Here is a 23,926-nt window from a genome sequence, read left to right on the forward strand (position 1 = left end):
AGTTCCCCAGATTGCACTCACCACTCTTTCCAGCTCTCAAAAAATCTTACCCATATGTCACCTGGAGGTTCGATTGCTGAGTGACAGGTGCTTGAGTAAATCCATCCTAACTCCTTGGAGAAATGTCTGAGTCAGGGCTGTAGCTTAGAAAAGGGGTTAAGGCAACAGAGATTGGTACTGAGAATCCTTCATGGAGGTAATCATGGACATGCAGGGAGTAGACCTCCCTCATTACGAAGGAAAATATAGAAACAGGAAGAAAAAGGCTGAGACAGAACTCTGGGAAGGGCTTACATTTGGCAAGTGGTCAGAAAAGGAATCTTTGAAGGAAACCAGTGAAGAAGCAATAGTGAGATAAAGGAACCAGCATGGTATAGAGAGGCACAAAAGGCATTAGAGGTGAATGTTTCAAAAGAGGTGATGATTAAATGTTGCATAGAAAGCAAGAGTGTGAAGACTGATCAATGCCATTAGATTTGGTAGTTGGGGGATCATTACCTTACATCAGTCAGCAGTGGACCTACTGGAGTATCCAGTAGGATAGTCTTTAAAACATCCAGACATTATTATGTGTGAGGTAAATCTAAAGAGTGGCGAATGTATGATATTGGAAACAGCTTAAATAAACTTTATTTTATTTTCTGTAGATGGTAAAACTTCAGGAGATTTTCAAGACATTTTACCTAGGCAAACATAGTGGCAGGAAACTTCAGTGGCAGTCAACCCTAGGACACTGTGTGCTAAAGGCTGAATTTAAAGAGGTAAGTGAATGTTCCCCAAACTCGGTTTTTACCCTCACCTTGGATGTTGAGGTCATCCCTCTTAATTTGTTTATAAATTTATCCTTAAAATCTGCATGACAGTGATAGCTTATCACAGCTTTGTGAGTATGGTAAGAGTATGGTTTTTTCCACACTTGATTTCACCCTGCTGCAAAACCAAAAGCAATGACCCTTTCTTCTACTCTTCCCACCTGTGTATGCAAAATTCACTGCCCCTTCTTGACAAGAAACTTCTTTTCTTGTTGTTGGGAGCTAGAGAATAGATTTCCTGCAGTTTTTCATGATTTACCTGAATCAAAAAAGTAAAAAATACATTTGAAAAAGTGATTTCTTGCTGCTCATGATAAATATCTGTAATGACACACACGTAGGCTAAGTTATTAATTTTCATTACTTTATTGTTCAGTTTTAATTATAAGACTTTAAAAAAGGACCTGTAAAAAGGTCACCCAATCCTTCCTCCTGTTTTAGGTAGGACGATATGTAAGCCCTGCACTGAACATAATGGCTTTTCTGGATACTGTTAATCCATGTTTCTAAGTCCACTAATTGAAAAAAGTGCTTTCCTGTAAGAGATTAGTTATTTGATTAATTTTTAATGTGTTTTTTTAAATGATGGCTAAACACTGCTGTTTCTCCAACAGGGTAAAAAAGAACTCCAGGTCTCTCTTTTTCAAACACTGGTGCTGCTAATGTTTAATGAAGGAGAGGAGTTCAGTTTAGAAGAGATCAAGCAGGCTACCGGAATAGGTTTGTGTTGACTCAGCCGATTAGAAAGCATTATTCAGTGTCTACCTATGTGCACTCCACAAGGTTCAGAGCTCGGGCAGGTGGTGGACGCAAAGGAATAATCCCTTTCCTCAGCACTCAGAATATGACCACTGGGAAAGGGGGAAATGACACTTGAACTAATTCACAACTATTTAGTTCCAATCCGGTACAGACTAGGAGTGTGTTAAGAATTTGGTGAAGCAAGGGATTGCTATGGATAGGTACAATTGGGAAAGCTTTCATAAATGGGGTGGAACTTGAGCTGGGCCTTAAAGTTTTAGTTAGGGATGAAAGCATACGCTGCAAGGGGAAATATTGTGAGAAAAAGCTTGGAGGTAGGTATGAGCACAGTATGGGTAGGAATCATGAAGTGTTTAACTGCAGCACAGAGTAGGGAGATAAAAATGTAGGTGAAATGGGTGGAGCATGATCATGGAGAACCCCACAAATCTAGCAAATGAAACCTACATTGTACTGTTGCAAGTGTTTGTCATAATGGAAGTGAATTATATGGACAACCTATCTGGAATTAGTAGACAATAGGGCAGCTTGAGGATGAAGAAGTTCCAGTCCAGAAACTAGTGGGGTAATTCGGGCATAAAGTGGTAAGGGGCTTGGACTAGGATGAGGCCAGTGAGAATGGAGAAGAGGCATCTCTAAGGAAGCAGCAATTTACTAGATAACTGGAGAATAAAGGAGAAGGAAGAGTCAAAGGTGATTCCAGGATTTCTTTTCCAAGTAGGTTGGTAGCTTCACAGCTAATAGTTGGAAAGAGGACCCAGTTTTATGGGGAAGATGAATAAAATTTTGAACATACTGGAGTTGATGATAGTAAAAACAGCCAGGTGGAGATATCCTTTAAATGTGGGACTGGAAAGAAGTGAGATGTCATTTTTGAAGATTTGATAGTTACCCTCATGGAATGATAATTGAAGTTTTTAGAGGATGACCAGGAAAAAAGCCATTGGGTAGAACAGAGAGGGAGTCATCAGTGACCTTGGGATAAAAAGTAAACAATTTTAATTGTGGGATGGGGTAGAAGCTAGGTTGAGGTTGAATGTAGGTGTTCTTGTTGATAAGCTATTAATAAATGACTGAGCCATTATTTCTTCTTCAGAGGATGGCGAGTTAAGGAGAACACTGCAGTCTTTGGCCTGTGGCAAAGCTAGAGTTCTGGCAAAAAATCCAAAGGGCAAAGATATCGAAGATGGTGACAAGTTCATTTGTAATGATGATTTCAAACACAAACTCTTCAGGATAAAGATCAATCAAATTCAGATGAAAGAAACGGTATTTCTTTTGCATTCTCCTTTTCCTAATACACTGGAATTAAATATGTTCATAATAACAATTTATAAAGAAATTTTTTAACACCGCCACTAACATTAACATTTTCTATGCCTATATCTAGCCCAGTGTATTTGAGTACTTGATTTTGTGATTTTTTTATGGAGAGATGCATACAGTTGGACTTGATACTCAATATAGTTTTCTATGCTGCTTTTTTTTTTGTTTAACATAAAACCTTTAGACTTTTCCCATGACATTAAATATCTTTATAAGATGGCAGTTGGCCATACAATATTCTTTTACATGGCTATTATAATTTATTCAACCAATGTACATTATTGGGCAATTAAATTCATAACTTTTTAGTATTGGAAATAAAGCTGTAATAAACCTCTTTGTACCTAAAATCTTAATCTCTCTGAGACTTCCCTTATGATAAATTCATGGAAATAGATATTTTGGGTCAAAGAGTATGAACATTTTCAGTCTTAATACATTATGTTATACTGTATTCCAGAAAGGCTGCACTCTGTCTAGCACAGGGGTGTCAAACTCATTTTCACCAGGGGCCACATCAGCCTCACAGCTGCCTTCAAAGGGCTGAATGTAATTTTAGGATTGTATAAATGTAACTACTCCTTTTAACAGTTAAGTAAGAGCTTAGCACTGCTGCCGGGTAGAAACAAGGTGCCGGGAGGGATAAAACAAGGTGGAGGCCGGAATCGGCCAGTGGGCCTTCTGTTTGCCACCTGTGGTCTAGCAGCATGATGGCCTGTCTTAAAGTGCCCTCACAGCAGCACTCAAGATTGTATTTTCTTTTTTAAATCTTTGCCAACTTGCTCGATGAAAAATATGAGTGATTTAGTATTTCTTTGATTAACAGTGAAAATTTTGGTGTTTGCCTTTTGAATTTGTAACAGACATTTATTAAGGAAACCAACAACTACAGCATTTCTTGAAACCAGATGGTTTCAGTTCCAGTAGGTTTTTAATGCAAGGCTTGAGAAAAGGTTTTAATGTGGGACAGAGGTCAGTATCTCAAACAAGTTCCTGTCTTGTTCACATTCACATCAGAGGTACCATATTCCCTTAGAAGATTACTGTGTGCTTTTAAAACAGTTCTGCTGTATCAGAATGAAGCTGCCGGCAAAAAGCCCAAACTATTCTTTTGATTTAGGTGCTAAAGATCAACGTTCTTGCTTTAGCAATAAAATTGGTAAACTGACTCCTAAACTCCTAAATTGGTTAGTCTCGAATGAATGTAAGCACTAACTGTATATTTCTGATTTATATATTACTCAAAATTATTTTTGTAAAAAGTTGACTCCATGAACTTAGCTAGTTGGTGCCATACTTTGAGTCAAAGGTCAGAGTCAATCATTCTAACAGAGAAGCTAATATCATACAGAAATTTAGTCAACCACCCCTGTGACACTTTTAGAGGAATTCAAGGGCAGAGTAAAAGAAAATGATAAATTTATAATCAACGGGTCTCTACTTCTAGAAAAGCAACTCAAAGATGGTATTTTTCTGTTACTTAATAGTGTCATTACTTCATAGGTACAGGGCAATGTAATTAGGACAGAAAGGAGTATGTTTGTTGGTTTTTTCCTGTGATTTTCTGTATTTATAATGTTTCTTTAGATAATCCAGCATAGTTAACACATTAGCAATATGTCATGTTCCTAAACTGTACAATTCGTATACAGATTAATCAAGTTTTGCTTCAGATACAATTCCTAAATTTAAAAGTTTCTTTTGTTAATAAAACTTTGTTAGGTTGAGGAACAAGCAAGCACTACAGAAAGAGTATTTCAGGACAGACAGTATCAAATTGATGCTGCAATTGTTCGAATTATGAAGATGAGGAAGACACTTAGCCACAATCTCCTGGTTTCAGAAGTGTACAACCAGTTGAAATTTCCAGTAAAGGTAGGTACTTCTGTGTTTTCATATTGACCTTGTTATATATAAAAGATAATACAATAGATTTTCAAATATGAACCTTTTTCAAAAGATTCCATTTATTTATCTTTAGACAGAGGGAAAGAGGGAGAGAAAGAAAGGGAGAGAAATATCAATGTGTGGTTGTCTCTCGCGTGCCCCCCACTGGGGACCCTGCCTGCAATGTGCCTTGACCAAGAATCGAACCCGTAACCTTTCTGTTTGTGGGACGACACCGAACCCACTGAGCCACACCAGCCAGGGCTCAAACATGAATCTTCTAAACACAGATTAAAAGTCTTAAGATCAGGTGGAGGGACAAAAGTTTTAAAGTAATTCTATTTTATTTGAGAGAGAAGGAAAGGCAGGGAGAAAGAGGGAGAGAAACATCAATTAGTTGCCTTCTGCAAGTGCCCCGACTAGGGATAGGGCATGGAGCTTGCAACCCCCAACCCAGGCATATACCCTGATGGGGAATCAAACTAGTGACCTTTTGGTTTTCAGGATGAGGCCCAACTGACTGAGCCATGCTGGCCAGGGCTAGAGGGTCAAAACTTTTTAATTTTTCATGTTTATATACATAATTCCAAAAACCCATTGTTGGCATATGTGGACAGCTGTGACCAAAGAGGGAAAACAATTTATGAAAGGTCTTATACCTAAAAGTTTAGCTGCTATATGAGTCTTTGAATTTTTCAGATTCATTCACTATATTTCTTTTGAGCTATTTTTTAAAATATTTTATTTACTTATTTTTTAGAGAGGGGAAGGGAAGGAGAAAGACAGAGAAACATCAGTGTGTGGTTGCCTCTCATGTGGCCCCCACTGGGGACCTGGCCTGCAACCCAGGCATGTGCCCTGACTAGGAATTGAACTTGTGATGCTTTCGCTCGCAGCCCATGCTCAATCCACTGAGCTACGCCAGCCAGGGCTATTTTGTTGTTTTTTTTTTTTTATTTTTTTCTCCTTGAAATACATTATTACAGCATAGGGAATATAATCAGTTACATTGTAATAACTGTATATGGCTCAGGTGGGTATTAGAATTATTAGGGATATCACTTTGTAAATTATACAATTGTCTAACCACTGTGTTTTACACCCGAAACTAATATAAAATAATACTGAATATCAACTGTAATTGAAATATACATACACTTATGTACACACACATATATGCACATGGCTTGGTATTTGACAGATCTGTTATTTTATTTTTTGAAAAGATTTGATTTATTTTTAGAGAGAGGGGAAGGGAGGGAGAAAGAGAGGGAAACATCAATGTGTAGTTGCCTCTCACACACCCCCCATTGGGGACCTGGCCTGCAACCCAGGCATGTGCCCTGACTGGGAATCGAACCAGCAATCCCTTGTTTTGCAGGCTGACACTCAGTCCACTGAGCCACACCAGCCAGGGCAGATCTGTTATTTTTAATTAAACCTTTTGTTTAGGTAGCTTATGAGTGGCCATTAGAAACTCTATACAGATAACTAGCCATCATTAATCATTTTTTTAAAGTTTAGCAATAGTTCTGGCAAACCAAAATTGGTTATTAAATGGGTACTCCAGTGTTAATTCCCAATAATAAGAAGGCTTAGACAATGTGGTGGTGCACTGCACTGTTTTTCAAGTTTTTGAAGATTTCCAAATGAGATAATATACGACATCTGTCTGGAAAAAGTCCAACCATTATTAATATAATGAGAACAGTTTGCGCGACATTGATGTAACCTGGCAGCCAAGGAGAGTGGACTGGAATGCACATGTGTGAACAATGACGACTTCACTGTACTAGTCAGTGGGGGCAGTAGCGCCGTTGAGTGAGCATGTGTACTGTGGGGCCGTCGCATTCAAAATGACTGAGTAGAGCAACGAATCTGCATCAGATTTTGTGTTAAGCTTCAACATTCCTCCTTGGAACCTATTTGGATGATTCAGAAGGCTGCATCTATGGGCCTTCATCATGACAACACGCCTGCTCATGCATCACGTCTTGTGCAGAGTTTTTTGGCGAGATATCAAATCACCCAGATGACTCAGCCTCCCTACAGCCCAAATTTGGTGCCCTGCGACTTCTGGTTTTCCCAAAATTAAAATCAGCTTTGAAAAGGAAGAGATTTCAGATCGTCGATGAGATTCAGAAAAACATGACGGGGCAGCTGATGGCGACTGGGAGCACTGTTTGAGGTCCCAAGGTGCCTGCTTGGAAGGGGACTGAGGCGTCACTGTCCTATGTACAATGTTTTGTTGTATCTTATCATCTTTAATAAATGTCTCTCTTTCATATTACATGGCTGGATACTTTCTGGACAGACCTCGTGTGTAAAAAACTTAGCACTGGGCCTGGCATATAATAGCTGCTCATTAGCTGTTAATGCTAATAAGGTAGGCTTTCTCTCTTCTTCAAACCTAACACTGCCTCCTCATTACCACACTTCCACCCTCATGGTCTGCCTAACAACCATTTCACCTCCAGCCAGAAAGGTTACTGATGCTAGAGAAGGTAAGAGGAAGTTGTGCTGATGTTCTAGGTTTACCATAATTAAGAGAAAGTCATTTTGATTTTCAAACCTTGGAATTACTGTGCTTATGGCTGAAATTTTGGCTGCCCCATCAAACTTTCCTTTTTTGACCCTGTTGATCATGTGGCCACTTTACACAATCTGAAAAACTCACTAATAGTAAGCAAGATTATATTTTTTATAGGCTAGGTACAAAAGAGTGGAATTTGTCATCTAAGAGCTAAGAATACAATCATGAAAACAAACTCATAAGCTTTCTCAATCTTTTTAAACCACAAGTGGGATTCAAAAATCCAAATTATTTATGGTAGATAACAGTTAAATCTTATATCAAACCTGGAATATGAAGATCTGAATTATTAGAATATACTTACCACACCATTTGTTGTTGTAGTCTTGTAAATAGTGATTTCTGCAGTACATTTTTTTGTTCTTCAATACATTTTTTTTATGTAATGGAAATGCAACCTGACTTTGAGAACTAGCTCTTGCCCAAATTTAAGGTCTACGTATCTTCACAAACTGTCTTAGCAAAATTAGATAGCATTCTGTCTCCCTAAACTTATAATGTTTTTTTCACGTGAAGTTATGAGTTCATCTTTTGTATTTGTGTAGAGAATAGCCTGGTTCTTAGAAGACCTCTTTAAAATAAAAAAGTAATAGAAAGTGTTGTATTGTTATGTGACAAGGTGTGACAGTCTGTGTATAGTTTAAAACATTTCTTAATCTGGTTTATTTTCATTATACTTTACCCTTTAAAAACTTTGATTTTTTAAAAAACTAAAAATAAAAAATAAATAAAGAGATTAAATACATTGTCAGTGAGCCAGAACTGTTCTTTTTTTAATGGTATATTGGTGAATGGGCTTGAGCCAATGCATAAGAGCTTTGCACTGAAAATTTGCCTTCTCTTACAGCCTGCTGATCTTAAGAAGAGAATAGAATCCTTAATTGACCGGGACTACATGGAGAGAGATAAAGAAAATCCAAATCAGTACAACTACATTGCATAAAATTTTGGCCTTGGAGCATTTTCTGTCTCATGCTGTAGCCAGTGGATAAACCTAACTTGTTGATCCTATATTGTTTGACTTCTTTTATACTACCAATGACCAAATGAAGCAGTGTAATGGAAATAGTTGAGTGGACATTTTCAGTGGTTAACATGCCCATTAAAAGAGTAATACTTAAAGAAGAATGTTGTTGAACTCTTTGCATGTTATTTAGTATGATGTGCAGAAAACTCTTAAGAAAGTACTCGGTCTTCATGATTCCTCTTTGGAACTGGGGAAGAGGTCCCTATGGCTATTAAAAACGTGGGATTCTTATACACCGTTAATTATGAAGCAAAGGTTTATTTGCTTAAAATGTCATTTAAAGATACTTAAACTGCATGCAAACTTTATTTACTGTACAGAGTTCTGGATGTATTTATCAGATAGAAAAACCACCCTGGACTTGGCTGTTCACCTGTTTTGTGATTTCCCTTGAAAAGAAAAATAAGTTGTCATAGCTATCAATATTTTACTAAGTAATGTTCTGTTACACTCAAAGGGATGTTTTGAAAAAATTTATTTGGAAACAAGTTTTCAAGTAGAGGGCCAGTTGTTTATGTAGTCTCTTGTATATACACATCCTCAGATGCTCCATTTATGGTTATAGGATGTGTGTATATGACTTAGCCCTGAGTTTACTGTGCTGATTAACAGGTACTTATAAAAATAGCTGAAGTAGAAAATTGCTGATCATTTGTACTAGAAGAACACAATAGGAGAGAAAAATCCAACTCTTTCTTCATATTATAAATGAATACAATGTAAACATTGCAAAGGAGACCAAAACCACATATTTTATAAGTTTTTACACAACTGAAAATTCCATCAACTCATTTTCAACTTCCTTTAGACTTTAATGTTGTTTGAACAGTTTTGTCTTTAACTTGGACCAATTGTAGATTGTTACAGGCTTTTTAGGATTTAGCATTCCTATTTTTTTCTACCCAAGTTCTTTTGGAAGCACCCCAACTCTGTTGGTAAATAAGCCTTTCTTATCATTTTTATTCTAACTTCCTAAAGCCCTACATGTAAAGGTCCTCCCTCATTTTCTCCACACATCCCCCCGTTGGAATTTTGAATTCTATGCCATGTTAATCTTAATTCCTTTCAAAATTGAAGAGTTCTTATAATGGTGTTCAGACATAGAAAATAGCAAAAGTATTGTTCTTCAAGTTGATAATGCAAGTGAAAGGCTTCTCTTTACCACCAGTGGGTTTTTTTGTAGGTTTCTTGTTTGGGATTTTTTTCTTAATTTGTTTTTCCTTAAAACTTTGAAATAAGCTAATCATGAAGGAAAAGCAGAACATTTGGTTTTTTAAAATCAGAACTGCTTTAATGCTTTTTGCACCAATATATTCCCTGACTCTTTGGAGCCACAAGGAAGAATACCTAGGACCTAGCCAGAGACTTGGTTTTTTCTGTCTGCTATTGATGTTTTCTTGAGTTCTCAAAGACCCATAAACAGCTATTTGAACAAAGTTGTCTGTGTCTAATTGCACCAATGTGCACACTGTTGTGTGACAATGCAATATGTGGTATTTCGAATGCCTTCCTAAATTCTTTTGAATAGCCATTACCTATATATTCTCAGCTATTTTGGTTTCCTTATATGAGCTCATCTGACAAGGAAATGCAACTATTTTGTGTGCCTTTCTCCATACTGGGCCATCTACGTCAGTGTTCTAACTCATCCCTGATGGTATCTGAGATATGTAGACCATTCCAGAAGACTTGATAGTGACTCTTAAGGAATTTTTATGTAGAATTGTTCCTGTTAGGAGGAGACTCTTGGCGTCACGTTCATCTTGAGAGCTGGTCCCTTCCCTCAGGCTCTTAATTTTTTGAAAACTTGATGTTAGTTCAGCTGAAAAATTAGTTGCATTAAAAAACAAGTTGAAGGGAGCTGTTTAAGAACTTGAAAGATAATTGCAAACATTGAATAATTGTGACTTTTCAGTTATTCTGTATCAGTTGAATTTTTGTGCTCTTTTCTCTGTGTATGTGGTGGTTCTATTTTTCTCCAATAAAACTTTTATTTAAAAAAGTTTCTAGAGAAGACCTTTAAAATTCAAATGTTGAAGAAAGTTATAAAACCACAGACCTTAAAATCTTCTTCCTAGTGATTTCTTTTACTGGATTCATATTTGTCAATTTTGTTATTTTTAAAATTTGTTTTATTTTTGTGGTGATTTAGTAATAATACCATAGGAATGTAGGAGAGAGGAGAAGGTATGGTAAAGGGTGAGTAAAATTCCCAAGAATCCTCAAGGTGGTTATATGTTCTTAAATTTCATTTTAGAGAAAATCAAATAGAAGTATAAACACTTTCACTCAGATCTTCTAAGTCAAATAGTTACATAAAGTCAATATGAAACTAGTCTAAATGTACATTTAGGAGAGAATAAAAGATTCAATATTTTGGTTTTAGTTATGGCTCTTGATGGGCCTTTTCTGTTATGAATTCTGGGCCATATACTCTCACAGTAATCTTCTCCTCAAGAACTTGACCAAACCAGAAATCAAGAATCCTTTTTGAACCCAGTTCCTGAGTGTGCTGAAATGCCTCAACATGGTGTGTCACCACACTCTTAAAATTATGATCTTGTACCTGTGTGTACAGTTCAGGAAATCAGCTTATTCTATTTTGGTATGTGCGTCTCAAGAATTTTAGAAGTCGTTTGTTTTTTAATTTTAGCATTCATAAGTCTTTTTTTTTTACAGTAGCAGGGTTTTTTGTTTGTTTTAAAGACCATTCTGTTTAAAGCTGTGAATGGCAGGAGTGTTATAAACATGTTCTGTTCTCATCTACATAAGATTGCCAAAACAAATTGCTCATTAAAAAGAAAAGTGCATTACTAATGGGAATTTGGATAATTATGCTTTATATGGTATTCATGCTAGTGCTTCATTAATATTTTTCACATTCCTACAAAATTTTTGCTTTGTATTTGAATGATGAAGAGATTTGTTCACCTGGAAACACTTGGTTCAAATTTAACACTTTGTTCGATTATTTTCCTTGATATTAAAAAGGATAATTCATTTTTGCCCAGATATATGATATACTTTTATATTTAAAAATTCTATGAATTTTTTCTAGCATGGTAAAAATTAAATCTAACCTTTTTTGATGTAGGATATAAAAAGGTGCTACAGAGACACATTTGAACTTAATAGGTTTGCAAACTATGAAAACATCCTCATATCCTCTAATTCTTGTAATAAAATCTTTTTTTAAAGAAAAATTTTAAAAGATTTTATTTATTTATTTTTAGAGAGGGGAGAAGGGAGGGAGAAAGAAAGGGAGAGAAACATCAATGTGTGGTTGCCTCTCACGCCCCCACCTGGGGACCTGGCCCACAACCCAGGCATGTGCTTTGACTGGGGATCCAACCAGCAACCCTTTGGTTCACAGGCTGTTGCTCAATCCACAGAGCCACACCAGCCAGGGCTAATTCTTGTAATAAAACCTTTTAAAACCATTCTTTAATTTAAAACTAACTTTTACTGTAAAATATGCGTAATATAAAATTTACCATTTTAACCATTAAAAAGTACAATGACATTTACTATACTCACCATTTCATGCCACCATCAGCATTCTCTAGTTCCAGAATATTTTCTTCATTCCAAAAGGAAACCTTTTATTCATTAAGTAGTAGCTTCCCATTACCACTCTACCCAGCCTCTGGAAAAAACTAATCATCTTTCTATCTCTATGAGTTTGCCTAATCTGGATATTTTATATCAATGGGACCATACAATATATGACCTTTTGTGTCTGGTTTTGTCTAGCTATTATGATGTTTTCAAGTGTCCTCCATGATGTAGCATGTTTCAGTACTTCATGCCATTTTATGGCTAATAGTATATATACAGCACATTTTGTTCATTCTTCTGTTGTTGATGGACATTTGGGTTGCTTCCTCCTTTTGACAACTGTGAATAGTGCTGTTATGAAGATTTGTATAAAATATCTGTTTAACTCCCTGTTTTCAAGTTTGAAGTATATATCCAGGAGTGGAATTGCTGGGTTATGTGGTAATTCTGTGCTTCACTTATTGAGGAACCACCAAACTTTTCCACAGGAGCTGTAGCATTTTACATTCCCACAAGCAATGTACAAGGGTTTCAACTTTTCCACACCTTCTGTGACACTTGTTATTTTCTGCTTTTCCTATTACAGCTAGCCTAGTGGCTACAAAATAGTACCTGAATTTCATTTCCTTAATAACTAATGATGTTGAGCATTGTTTCCTGTACTTGTCAAACATTTGTACATTGTCTTTGAAGAAGTATCTGTTCAAGTTTTTTGGCTGTTTTTTAAATGGTTGGTTTGTCTTTATGTTGTTGAGTTTTAAGAGTTCTTTATAAATTAGGGGGACTAGACCCTTAGCAGATATAATGGTTTGCTAATGTTTTCTGCTATTCTGTGAATTGTTTTTTTCGCTCACATGATAGTGTCTTTTTGAAATTTATTTTTCAGTTATAGTTGACTTGATAGTGTCTTGAACAAAGCTTTTCATTTTAATGAAGTCCAATTAACCTATTTTCTTTTGTGTCTTATGCTTTTGGTGTCATAGCTAAGAAACCACCACATCTGGATTCATGATAATTTACACCTATATTTTCTTGTAAGAGTTTTTGGTTTTAGTTTTTACATTTAGGTCTTCAATCTCATTTGAGTTAATTTTTGCATATAGTATCAAGTGAGCATCCAAACTGATTCTTTTATATGTATCTATCCAATTGTTCTAGCACCATTTGTTGAAGAGAACATTCTTTCCCCCATTGAATGTTCTTGTCACCCTTGTTGAAATCAATTGACTGTATTTCTGTGGTTTTATGTCTATTCCAAGTCTATGTCTATGTCTATCTCAAGTCTGTTCCATCAATTTATATATGTATTGCTATGTCATTACCACAGTTTTGATTACTACTTACTTTTAGTAAGTTTTGAAAATAGGAAATGTGAGTCTTCCACTTCTTTTTCAAGATTGTCTTTAGCTATTCGGGATCTTTGCTATTCCATATGGATTTCAGGATCAACTTTCATATTTTTGCAAAAAAGAAAAAGGGTATTGGGATTTTTAAAAATCCTCACCCAAGGATATGGTTTAGAGAGAGGAAGGAAAGACAGAAGGTGGGGGGAGGAGAGAGAGAGATATCAGTTGGTTGCCTCCCATACTGCTCTGACTGGGAATCAAACCTCCAACCTTTGTGTCCTGAGTGGGGATTGAACACCAAAAACTTTCGGGTGTATGGGATGACACTCCAATCAACCGAGCCACCCGGCCAGGGCCCATTGGGATTTTAATAGGCATTGCTTTGGGAGTATTACCATTCCAGGCCATGAACACAAAATGTCTTTTAGTTTTTTAAACCATTTGTTTTAACTCTTTAAAAAAGATGCTTCAATAATATTTTGTGCTTTCACTGTACATGCTTTACATTTCTCTGGTTCAGTACATTCCTAAGTATTTTGTTCTTTTGCTGCTGTTGTAAATGGAGTTTTCTTAACTTACTTTTCACATTGTTCATTGCTAATGTATACAATTTTGGTGTGTTAATCTTGGACCCTGCAAGTTAGCTGAACTTGTTTACTAGTTCTAATATGTTATTGTGGACATTTAAGGATTTTCTATACAAAGCACCTGTGTTGTCTATGACAGTGATTTTCAATCAGTGTGCTGTGGCACAACAAGAATATTTAAAATGTGCAATTACTAAGGGAAAAAAGGTTGAAAATCACTGGTCTATGAATAGAGATAGTTTTACTTCTTCCTTTCCAGTGGGATTATGTTTTATTTCTCTGGTTGGAGCTTCTAATGCAGTATTGAATAGAAGTGGCTAAAGCAGGCATCCCTGTCTTGTTCCTCATCTTAGGGGGAAAGCTTTCAGTCTTTTGTGATTGAGTATATTAGCCATAGGTGTTTTGTAAATGCCCTTTATCATGTTGAGGAAGATGCTGTTCTATTAGTAGTTTCTGAGTGTTTCTATCACTAAAGAATGTTGCATTTTGTCAGATGTTTTTTCTGCATCAATTGAGATGATCATGTATTTTTCCCCTTAGTTCTGTTAAATTGGTGTGCAGTAGCCCCACCGTTATTCACAGATTCACGTTCCACAGTTTCGGTTACCCAGAGTCAACCACAGTTTGAAAATGTTAATTGGAAAATTCCAGGAAAAATTCATAATTTTAAATTGTGTACCTTCCTAAGTAGCATGATGAACTCTTGTACCATCCCACTCCCTCCCACCAAGGACATGAATCATCCCTTTGTCTGGTTATCCACCCTATCTACACTATTTGCCTCTCAGTCACTTAATGGCCGTCAATGTTATGAGAACCACTGTCATGATATCATAGTGCTTGTGCTCAATTAACCCTTATTTCACTTAATAAGGGTTAACTTATTACCCCACAGTACAAGACTAGTGATGCTGTTAATTTGGATATGCCAAAGAGAAGCCATAAAGTGCTTCCTTTAAGTGAAAAGTTTTGTTTATAGGAAAAAAACAGTACATACAGGGTTTGATACTCTCTGATTTCAGGCATCCACTGGGGGTCTTAGAACACATTCCGCCATGAGTAAGGGGAAACTACCTTATTACATTGATTGGTTTTCATGTTGAACCAACCTTGCATTCCTCACATAAATCCCATTTGATCATGGTGTGTAACCCTTTTGATATGTTGCTGGCTTTGTTCTACTGGTATTTTGTTGAGGATTTTTACATCTATTTTCATAAGGGATATTGGTATGCAGTATTCTTGTGGTATCTTTGGCTTTGCTATCAGGGTAGTGTTGGTCTCATAGAATGAGTTGCAAAGTATTTGTTCCTCCTCTTTTTTTTGGAAGACTTTGAGAAGCATTGGTGTTAATTCTTCTTTAAATATTTGATAGAATTCACCAGTAAAGCCATCTGTTCCTGGGCTTTATGGGGAAGTTGATGATTATTGGTACAATTTCTTATAGGTCTGTTCAGATTTCCTATTCTTGAATAAGGTTTAGTATTTTGTTTCTAGGAATTTCATCTTTGTTATCTAATTTGTTGGTGTACAAGTTGTCCATCACATTCTTTTATACTCCTTTTCATTTCTTTAAGGTTGATAGTAATGTCCTGCTTTCATTTTGGATTTTAGTAATTTGAGCCTATCCTCTTTTTTTCTTAATCTAGCTAAAGTTTTGTCAGTTTCATTGATCTTTTTTAAATTTATTTTTCAATTACCATTTACTTTCAATATTATTTTGAATTGGTTTCAGGTGTAATACATAGTGGTTAGACAATCATATACTTCACAAAGCCTTCTCCCCCTATATTGCCAGTACCTACCTGGCCCCATACACAGTCCTCACAATATTATTGATTATATTCCCTATGCTGTACTTTACATCCCTGTCACTATTTCAAAACTTCCAATTTGTAACTCTTAATCCTTTCATCTCTTTCACCTAGTACCCCAACCCACCTCCCCTCTGGCAACTGTTAATCTGTTCTCTGTGTCTATGAGTCTGTTTCAATTTTGTTTATTTATTTAGTTCTTTAGATTCTACATATATCTGCATTCCCACCAAAAGTGCACAAGAGTTCCTTTTTCTCTGGGTCCTTGCCAATACTTGCCATTTGTGGATTTATTGAATGATACATTATTGATCTTTTCAAAAAAACAACTTTTGACTTTGTTGCTTTTTCTGTTCTATGTTTCATTTATTTCCATTCTGATATTTATTATTACTTCCTTTTGCTAGCTCTTGGTTTATTTTGCTCTTTTTGTAGTTTCTTAAGGTATAAAGTTAAGTCTATTGATTTGAAATCCTTTCTTTTTTAGTGTAGGCATTTATAGCTATAAATTTTTCTCTGGGCACTGCTTTTGCTGCATTCTATAAGTTTTGGTATGTTGTTTTTATTTTCATCTCAAACTATTGTCTAATCTGCATTGTGACTTTTTTCTTCAGTACATTGGTTAAGAGTTTGTTGTTTAATTTCCACATATTGTGAAATTTTCAGATTTTTTCTGTTAGTGATTTCTATTATGTCCTATTGTGGTTAGAGAAAGTACTATATATGATTTCATTTTTAAAAACTCACTGAGACTTGTTTTGTATCCTAACATATAATTTATCTTGGAGAATGTTTGATGTAGACTTAAGAATAATTTGTATTTTGCAATTTTGTGTGGAGTATGCTATATATGTTTGCTAAGTCAAATAGGCTTATGGTGTTAAGGCTATGTATAGCCTTAGTTAATGTAATAGGCTATGGTGTTAAGTTCTCTATTTCCTTATTGATATTCTGTCCAGTTCTATCCATTATTGAAAGGTGGGGTATTGAATTTCCCAACTCCTATTGTAGAACTATTTTCCTTTTAAATTCTGTCTACTTTTGCTTCATATGTATTGGGACTCTGTTTGGTGTGTATTTATTCACAGGTGGCAAACACAAGGCCCACGGGCTGAATCCAGCCCTCCACCTTGTTTTACCTGGCTCAGCACCTTGTTTCTACCCAGCGAGCTCTTGCTTCACTATTAAGGAGTAGTTACATTTGTAAAGTCCTAAAATTACATTCGGACCTTTGAAGGCAATTGTGAGGCTAATGTGTCCCCTGGTGAAAATGAGTTTGACATACCTGATAACTATCACATATATGATAGTTATGTCTTCTTGGTGAATTGGCCTTTAATTTACAGGGGTGAGCAAAAGTAGGTTCATATGTGCTGGCTGGTGTGGCTCAGTGGATTGAGTGCCGGCCTGTGAACCAAAGGGTCAGCAATTCAATCCCCAGTTAGGGTACATGCCTGGGTTGCAGGCCAGGTCCCCAGTAGGGTGTGAGAGAGGCAACCACACATTGATGTTTCTCTCCCTCTCTTTCTCCTTCCCCTCTCTAAAAATAAATAAAATCTTTTTTAAAAAAATAGGTTTATAGTTGATAGTATGGTAAATAATATAATAATAAACAATCATACAAGAATAAAGTGTTTTGCATACTCACAACTGTAAACCTACTTTTGCCCACCCTGTATATTGTTCTTTGTCTCTTGTAATAATACAGGTTTTTACTTAAAAGTCTATTTTGTATGGTATTAGTAGAGCCACGCTAGTTTTCTTTTGGGTACTATTAGCATGAAATGTATCCATTCTTTCTCTTTCAACCTATTAGTGTCTTGGGTCTAAAGTGAATCTTTGATGGATGGCCTATAGTTAATGTTTTTTAAATACATTCAACCTCTGCCTTTTTAAATTTGAGACTTTAATCCATTTACATTTAAAATAACTAAAAAGAAAGAACTACTGCCATTTTGCTCTTTGCTCTCTATCTTGTCTCTTGTTTCTCAATACCTTTATTACTGCTTTCGTTTGTGGGGGCATATTTTGCAGTATACATTTTGATTTCCTTTCAGTCCTTTTTCTGTATATCTTTTAGTTATCTTCTTAGTGGTTACCCTAGGGATTGCAAATGTTATCTTAAATTTACAATGAATAGTATGAATTAATATCATCTTAGCTTCAGTAATATTTAAAAACTCTCCTCCTATACACCTCCACTACTCCTCCTTTATGTAGTTATTGTCACAAATTACATCTTTATACATTGTATATTCATTATCATAGAAATAAAATAGTTTGTATGTTTCTTGATCAGTCTTAAGTAGCCGATGAGGCATTGCATTGAAAACAATACAAATATCAAAGAGTGAGTTTTTAGGTATTCAACTGTTTTATGTTGATTAAGTCCTTGCTATGCATAAAAGTATTTTGTTATTGTTCTTCATTATATGTCAGAAATGATTTTTAAAACATTTTGCAGACAGTAAGAAAGTTTTTAAGTATAAACACATCTATTCCATTGTTGATTTCTTTAAAGCTTTGGTGTGTTTATATCTTATGCAAATATTTAAAAAAGATCATTAGTTGTCTGAAAACTTTTCACAATGGTTAACATCATAACTAAAACAGCAGTATGAAATATGCTAGATTCTTAAAGACAACACAAAAGCAAAGGCAAATTTTCTTAGAATCAGACCTACATGTTGAATGAGACTTCTGTCCTAAAACACTAACTGCAATACAAGCTGTGGAGTTAACATCTTTCAAAGACATGTTTCTAATTCCTTTTTGAGTTAAGGAGCTCTGATTATGAGGCAGAAAGATACTGCACATTTTCCCCTTTTATCTAACTTTCAAAAATATTAAATTCTTAATATACTTTGTATTTATAAAATTTCTAAGAATATCATGTCTTGCTTAACATGGTTTTACATTTGATTATTTTAAGATGAAATTAGTTGTAAGTAGGTAGGATTTTTTAACCAAAGACAAGGGTAGCATGAAAGCCTCAAGGCTCTTAAATGGGGCCTGTGTTAACCTTCTCACCCTACTTCTAGGTAGGCAGTAATAAATAGAGGGTCATCTCCTTTTCAATTGAAGTGGACTAGAAAAGTTCCTTATTCTAGGCCAGCATATATGCACATAATTTCCACATAGAACAGATCATTAGGTTTTGACATCTAAGAATGTGTACTTTGGGGCTATCAATTTTTAGTATAATACTAGAGCATACTGTTCATTTAATTTCTAATTCATTGATCCAAAGCAGACCATTAAAATGTGCTATTTAGATTAAAGGAGTGGGGTGCAAGAAGCAATGATGACCAAAGTAATTGTCATCTTCAGAATAATTTCGTTGGAGGAGGTAAAAATAAGATTGGCACTTCAATACTAATAAAGCTACCATGGAAGATAGAAAGGGAGTTTGGAATTTAAATGTATTATGGTCTTTGCTTTGTGCAGGATGATAAAGATACTGTGCATATTAAAATTTAAGGATAAGTAGAAATCCCACTCCTAATTTACCAAAGAGAAATGAAAACTTGTTCATACAGAAGTCTTTATGTAAATGTTTACAGTATTTTTATATTACCAAAAACTTAAAACAACCAGTATGTCCTTCAGCTGGTGAATAGTTGAACAGTAGTACATCTGTGCAACGGAACATTACTACTTAGCAACTTAAAGGAATGGGGTATTGATACATTCAACAACATGAATAAATCTCCAGTGCATTATGCTAAGTAAAAGAAGCCAGAATCAAAAGGCTGAATACAGTACAATTCCATTTACATTACATTATGCAAAAGGCAAAACCAGGAGTAGGGAACACCAACTAATTAGCACGGTTGGCATGGGGGAGGGGCTAACTAAAACAGGATAGTAAGAGGGAATTTGGGGAAGCAATGGAACTACTCTGTATAATAATTGTGGTTATTACACTATACATTTGTCCAAACTTGCAAGTGTCTTAATTGTGGTTATTACACTATACATTTGTCCAAACTTGCAAGTCCAAAATCAATTTCACTATTTATAAATTTAAATTTTTTTTAACATTTTAAGGGTGACCAAATTAGAAGCAAAATGTGTAACAGCCAAACCAGTAAAGGGAGAAATGTGATCAATCCAATAGAGTCAGAGAAAGGGGGCAGGAAAATAAGTTTAGAAAAAACAAAATACAAAGTTCAAAATAATATGGTTGAGATAGTTCTAGTATAACTTAACTGAAAGTCCCCATTAACAATGGAAATGACAATCCAGACTGGGAGAAGATATTCATAGTGCAGATAACCAACATAAGATTAATATTCAGAAAATGTAAATAACTTTTATAAGTTACTGACCTCAAACATTTCTGCAGCAAAAATGGATTTATTCAGGAACAACAAATAATTGCAATTTGGGATGTAAGGTCTAATGGTGAACGACACACAAGCCCAGAGAAATAGGAGAGGAAGGCTCTTTTTTTGGACTTGGTAGGAGCTGTTGCAAATGAAGACTGTTCATTGCAGGAAAGTGAAAGTTCAGCGTATAGTGAAGTGACTTCATTGGCTGAGTTATGGCAGTCTCCCTTTGGCTGACCTGTTACTGAGCAAAGAGAAATCTTTTCTTCCTCATGCTGAGGTAGTAAAGTAGTATCTCCTCCTGTGAGAGATACAAGGGATGTCTCTTCCTGTTGGGGTCAGTAGTGTGCAAGTGACACATGGGTGAGAGTTCTCTCTTCTAGCCTCCTAGCACCATTTTAAGTGAGGTTCTCTTTTATTAATTTTTACAAAGTCAGGAAGAAAAATAGGCAACTCAAAAATTAGCAAGTAATATGAACTGGCAAATCACAGAAGAGGAAACCCAAATGGCTAGAATCCAAAGGTTTCATATGGTATATTTCTGTAACAGAGAATGCAAAATAAAACAATAAGGCACTATTTAATATGCATCAGATTCACCAAAATAAATAGAAAAGTCATAGCACTAGATGATGGTGGTGATAAGTAATGTCAGCTCATCCATGGTGAGGCTGTAAATTGACACAAGTACTCTGAAAAGCAATATGGTGATGTTTTATAAAGTCAAAGGTGTCCATATTGCCCTGGCTGGTATGGCTCAGTGGACTGAGCACAGGCCTGCAAACCAAAGGGTCACTGGTTTGATTCCCAGTCAGGGCACATGCCTCGATTGAGGGCCAGGTCCTTGGTAGGGGGCATGAAAGGGGCAACCACACATTGATGTTTCCTTTTCTCCATCCCTTCCACTCTCTAAAAATAAATAATCTTTTTTTTTAAAAAAAGGTGTCCAAGTTGGTCCCAAGGTTGTGGGTTATAGCCAAGCTGATTAAAAAAAGGTGTCCATATCTTATTTGAGCAATTCTATTCTTAGATATATATCCTAGAGAAATTCTCTCACTGTGTGCAAAGAGATATATACAAGACTGTTTATTCCTATAACATCAGGAATTAGTAAAAAAAAGTTGAAACAGTTAAAAATGCATGAATTAGTACTATATCAACACATATAAATCTCTAAATCAATGATAAGTGAAAATGCAAAGCACAAGCTGATCCACATCCAGTATGATACCATTTTTGTAAGTTTTAAATAATTTATTAAAATTATTTTTTAAAAAGATTTTATTTACTTTTAGAAAGAGGGTTAAGGGAAGAAGTATGAGAGGGAGAGAAACATTGCATGGTTGCCACTTGCACACCCCCTACTGAAGACCCGGCCCGCAACGCAGGCATATGCCTTGACTGGGAATCGAACCAGGGACCTTTCAGCTCACAGGCTGGTGCCCAATCCACTGAGCCACACCAGCCAAAGCCTTTGTAAAAAATTTTTAAATGTAAACAATATAATGTTAAAGGGGCACATGAATGAATATATATATCCATTTGAAATAGTTAAATTTAAAAGTTGTTTTAAAATCATAAACACTACATTCAGGATAGTGGTTATCTCTGAAGGAAGAGGGAGAATAAGGTCAAGAGAGGGGGACATGGAACTTGAATTCTATTTGCAGTGTTTTATGAAAATGTGCAAACATTATGATGAAGGAATTCTACGCTCATCCTGGAAAAACTCTTGCTCCATGTACATGAGAAGACTTGTCCATGAACATTCATAGCAGCAGTGTTCAACCAAATTTGTTAAGTAGGTTATTTGAATTTTCTATATGTTACTAATTGTCAGTTTAATTTTAACCTATCAATAATTGAGAAAATGCCTTACAATCTCCCACCTTTTATCATTATGCAGTGACCCTCTCAAACCCTAACAATGAATTTTAAATTCTATTTTGTCTTATGTTGATATAACCACACTGGTTTTTGGTTAGTATTTGCTTGGTATAATTCTTGATTGCTTAGTTTTCAGCAATCTATATTCTTATATTTTAGGTGTGTCTCTTCCATGCTAGCTGGATTTTTGTTTTTTCTCCATAATCCGACTAATATGTCTTTTACCTGGCAAGTTAAGTACATTTGCATTTATTGTGGTTATATTTATTTGTATTTGTTTCTGACATCTTACTAGTTGCTCTGTATCTGTTCCAATTTTCTTTGTTTTTTCTCCTTTCTCAACTTAAAAAATTGAAATTTTTTGTTTTTTATTCCATTTTCTCCACTAATTATTTGTAAATTATATATTCAATTTCTACTCTTTTACTGATTACCTTTGATATGTTAGCATATATGTTTAACAAAGTTGAAAATCAATATCTAAATTCTACCAATTAATATAAGGATGTTCAAACATGTTCATTCTGATCACCTCTCTCCCAACTTACACATACTTATTGTCCAATATTTTAATTTTGCCCTCTTTTTAAAATGTAAATATGTCAAATTAGAACATTAGTGTTTGCTCAAACACCACCTTCTCAATGAGGCTTACCATAGTCACTCTATTTAAAATATTAACCTGTGCCCTGACCAGTGTGTGTGTGGCTCAGTTGGTTGGGCCTCATCCCCCAAAAGCAAAAGGTTGCTGGTTCAATGCCAGTTTGGGGGACATGCCTGGGTTGTGGGTTTGGTTCCTGGTTGGGGTACATACAAGAAGAAACTGATTGATGTTTCTCTCACTCATTGATGTTTCTTTCCCTGTCTTCCTCCCTTCCCCTCTCTCTAAAAATAAATAAATAAACATTTAAAATAAATAAATAAATAAATAAAATACTAACTTGCTTGCCAACTCCATGACATATACACTCCTGATTCCTCACTTGCCCTGCTCTTCTTTTTCCTTTTTCACATATAACATGTTACTTTTTAGCATACTATGCAATCTGCTTTTTTATATGGAGCTTAAGCTCCATTAGGGCAGATACCTTTGTTTTCTTGATTGATGTATCTCAAAACACTTAGAGCAATGTCCAGCCATCGTAGGTACATTTAGTTTCCTGTGGCTGCTGTAACAAATTACCACAAATTTAGTAACTTAAAACTGCAGGAATGTTCTCACAGTTCTACAGGCCACAAGTCCGAAATCAATTTCACAGGGCTGAAATCAATATGTTGGCAAGGCCACATTCCCTGCGGGGGTGCCCAACCTGTGGTCGATGGGCCTCATGCAGCCCAGGATGGCTGTGAATGTAGCCCAAAACAAAATCATAAATTTACTTAAAACATTATGAGATATTTTTGTGATTATGTGTCACAATGTATTTACACTTGATCTTAGCCAAAAGGCCGAGAAGCGATATCACAATATATTTAATGTGGCCCAAGACAACTCTTCTTTTTCAAGTGTGGTCAGAGATGCTGAAAGGTTGGACACTCCTGCAGAAGCTCTAGGTGAGAATTGGTTCCCTGGTCTTTTCCAATATCCAGAGCTGTGTTTCTTGCATTTCTTGGCTCCTGTCTCCTTCCTTCATCTCTAAAGCCAGCAATGTAGCATCTTCTCTCTCTGAGTCTGCTTTCCATCACATGGTTTTCCTCTCTTCTGTCTGTAATCTCTCTCTGCCTTTCTCCTATAAGGACACTTGTGATGACATTTTGGGCCCACCCAAATAATTCAAGATATTTCATCTCAAAATCCTGAATCACATCTTCAACCCCTCCTTTTTTAAAAATAAAATGACATTTTACTGGCTTTAAGGATTGGGACCTGGTATTTTTAGGTGGATATCTGTCAGCCTACTACAGCAAATGCTAAATACATGCTGAACTAAAGGAACAAATTATTTTATACAAGATCTAGATTAATTTACGTATTTGCCAATTTTTCCTCATTATT

At 35.7% G+C, this 23,926-nt stretch overlaps 1 protein-coding gene and 1 pseudogene across 12 annotated transcripts in view; one reads left to right on the forward strand and one right to left on the reverse strand.

Annotated features, from left to right (window-relative positions):
- Positions 1-11,548, forward strand: part of CUL4B (cullin 4B) — a 55,784-nt gene extending 44,236 nt beyond the window's left edge. For 8 of the 12 annotated variants that reach the window (XM_045852206.1, XM_045852203.1, XM_045852205.1 and 5 more), the window contains 5 exons: positions 648-761; positions 1,427-1,532; positions 2,671-2,843; positions 4,623-4,775; positions 8,228-11,546. In XM_045852206.1, coding sequence (XP_045708162.1) covers positions 648-761; positions 1,427-1,532; positions 2,671-2,843; positions 4,623-4,775; positions 8,228-8,323 — 642 coding nt within the window. In that variant the 3' untranslated portion in view covers positions 8,324-11,546. Of the gene's footprint in view, positions 1-647; positions 762-1,426; positions 1,533-2,670; positions 2,844-4,622; positions 4,776-8,227 lie in introns of all 12 variants that reach the window. The other 4 variants (XM_045852210.1, XM_045852214.1, XM_045852207.1 and 1 more) reach the window with 3 other exon arrangements.
- An 11,678-nt stretch (positions 11,549-23,226) lies between these two features.
- Positions 23,227-23,391, reverse strand: LOC123827840 (annotated as a pseudogene).
- Positions 23,392-23,926: the final 535 nt, after the last annotated feature.

This window comes from Phyllostomus hastatus, unplaced genomic scaffold, assembly GCF_019186645.2.
Source record: "Phyllostomus hastatus isolate PE091 unplaced genomic scaffold, TTU_PhHast_1.1 phas_contig_90, whole genome shotgun sequence".
Lineage (NCBI taxonomy): Eukaryota > Metazoa > Chordata > Mammalia > Chiroptera > Phyllostomidae > Phyllostomus > Phyllostomus hastatus.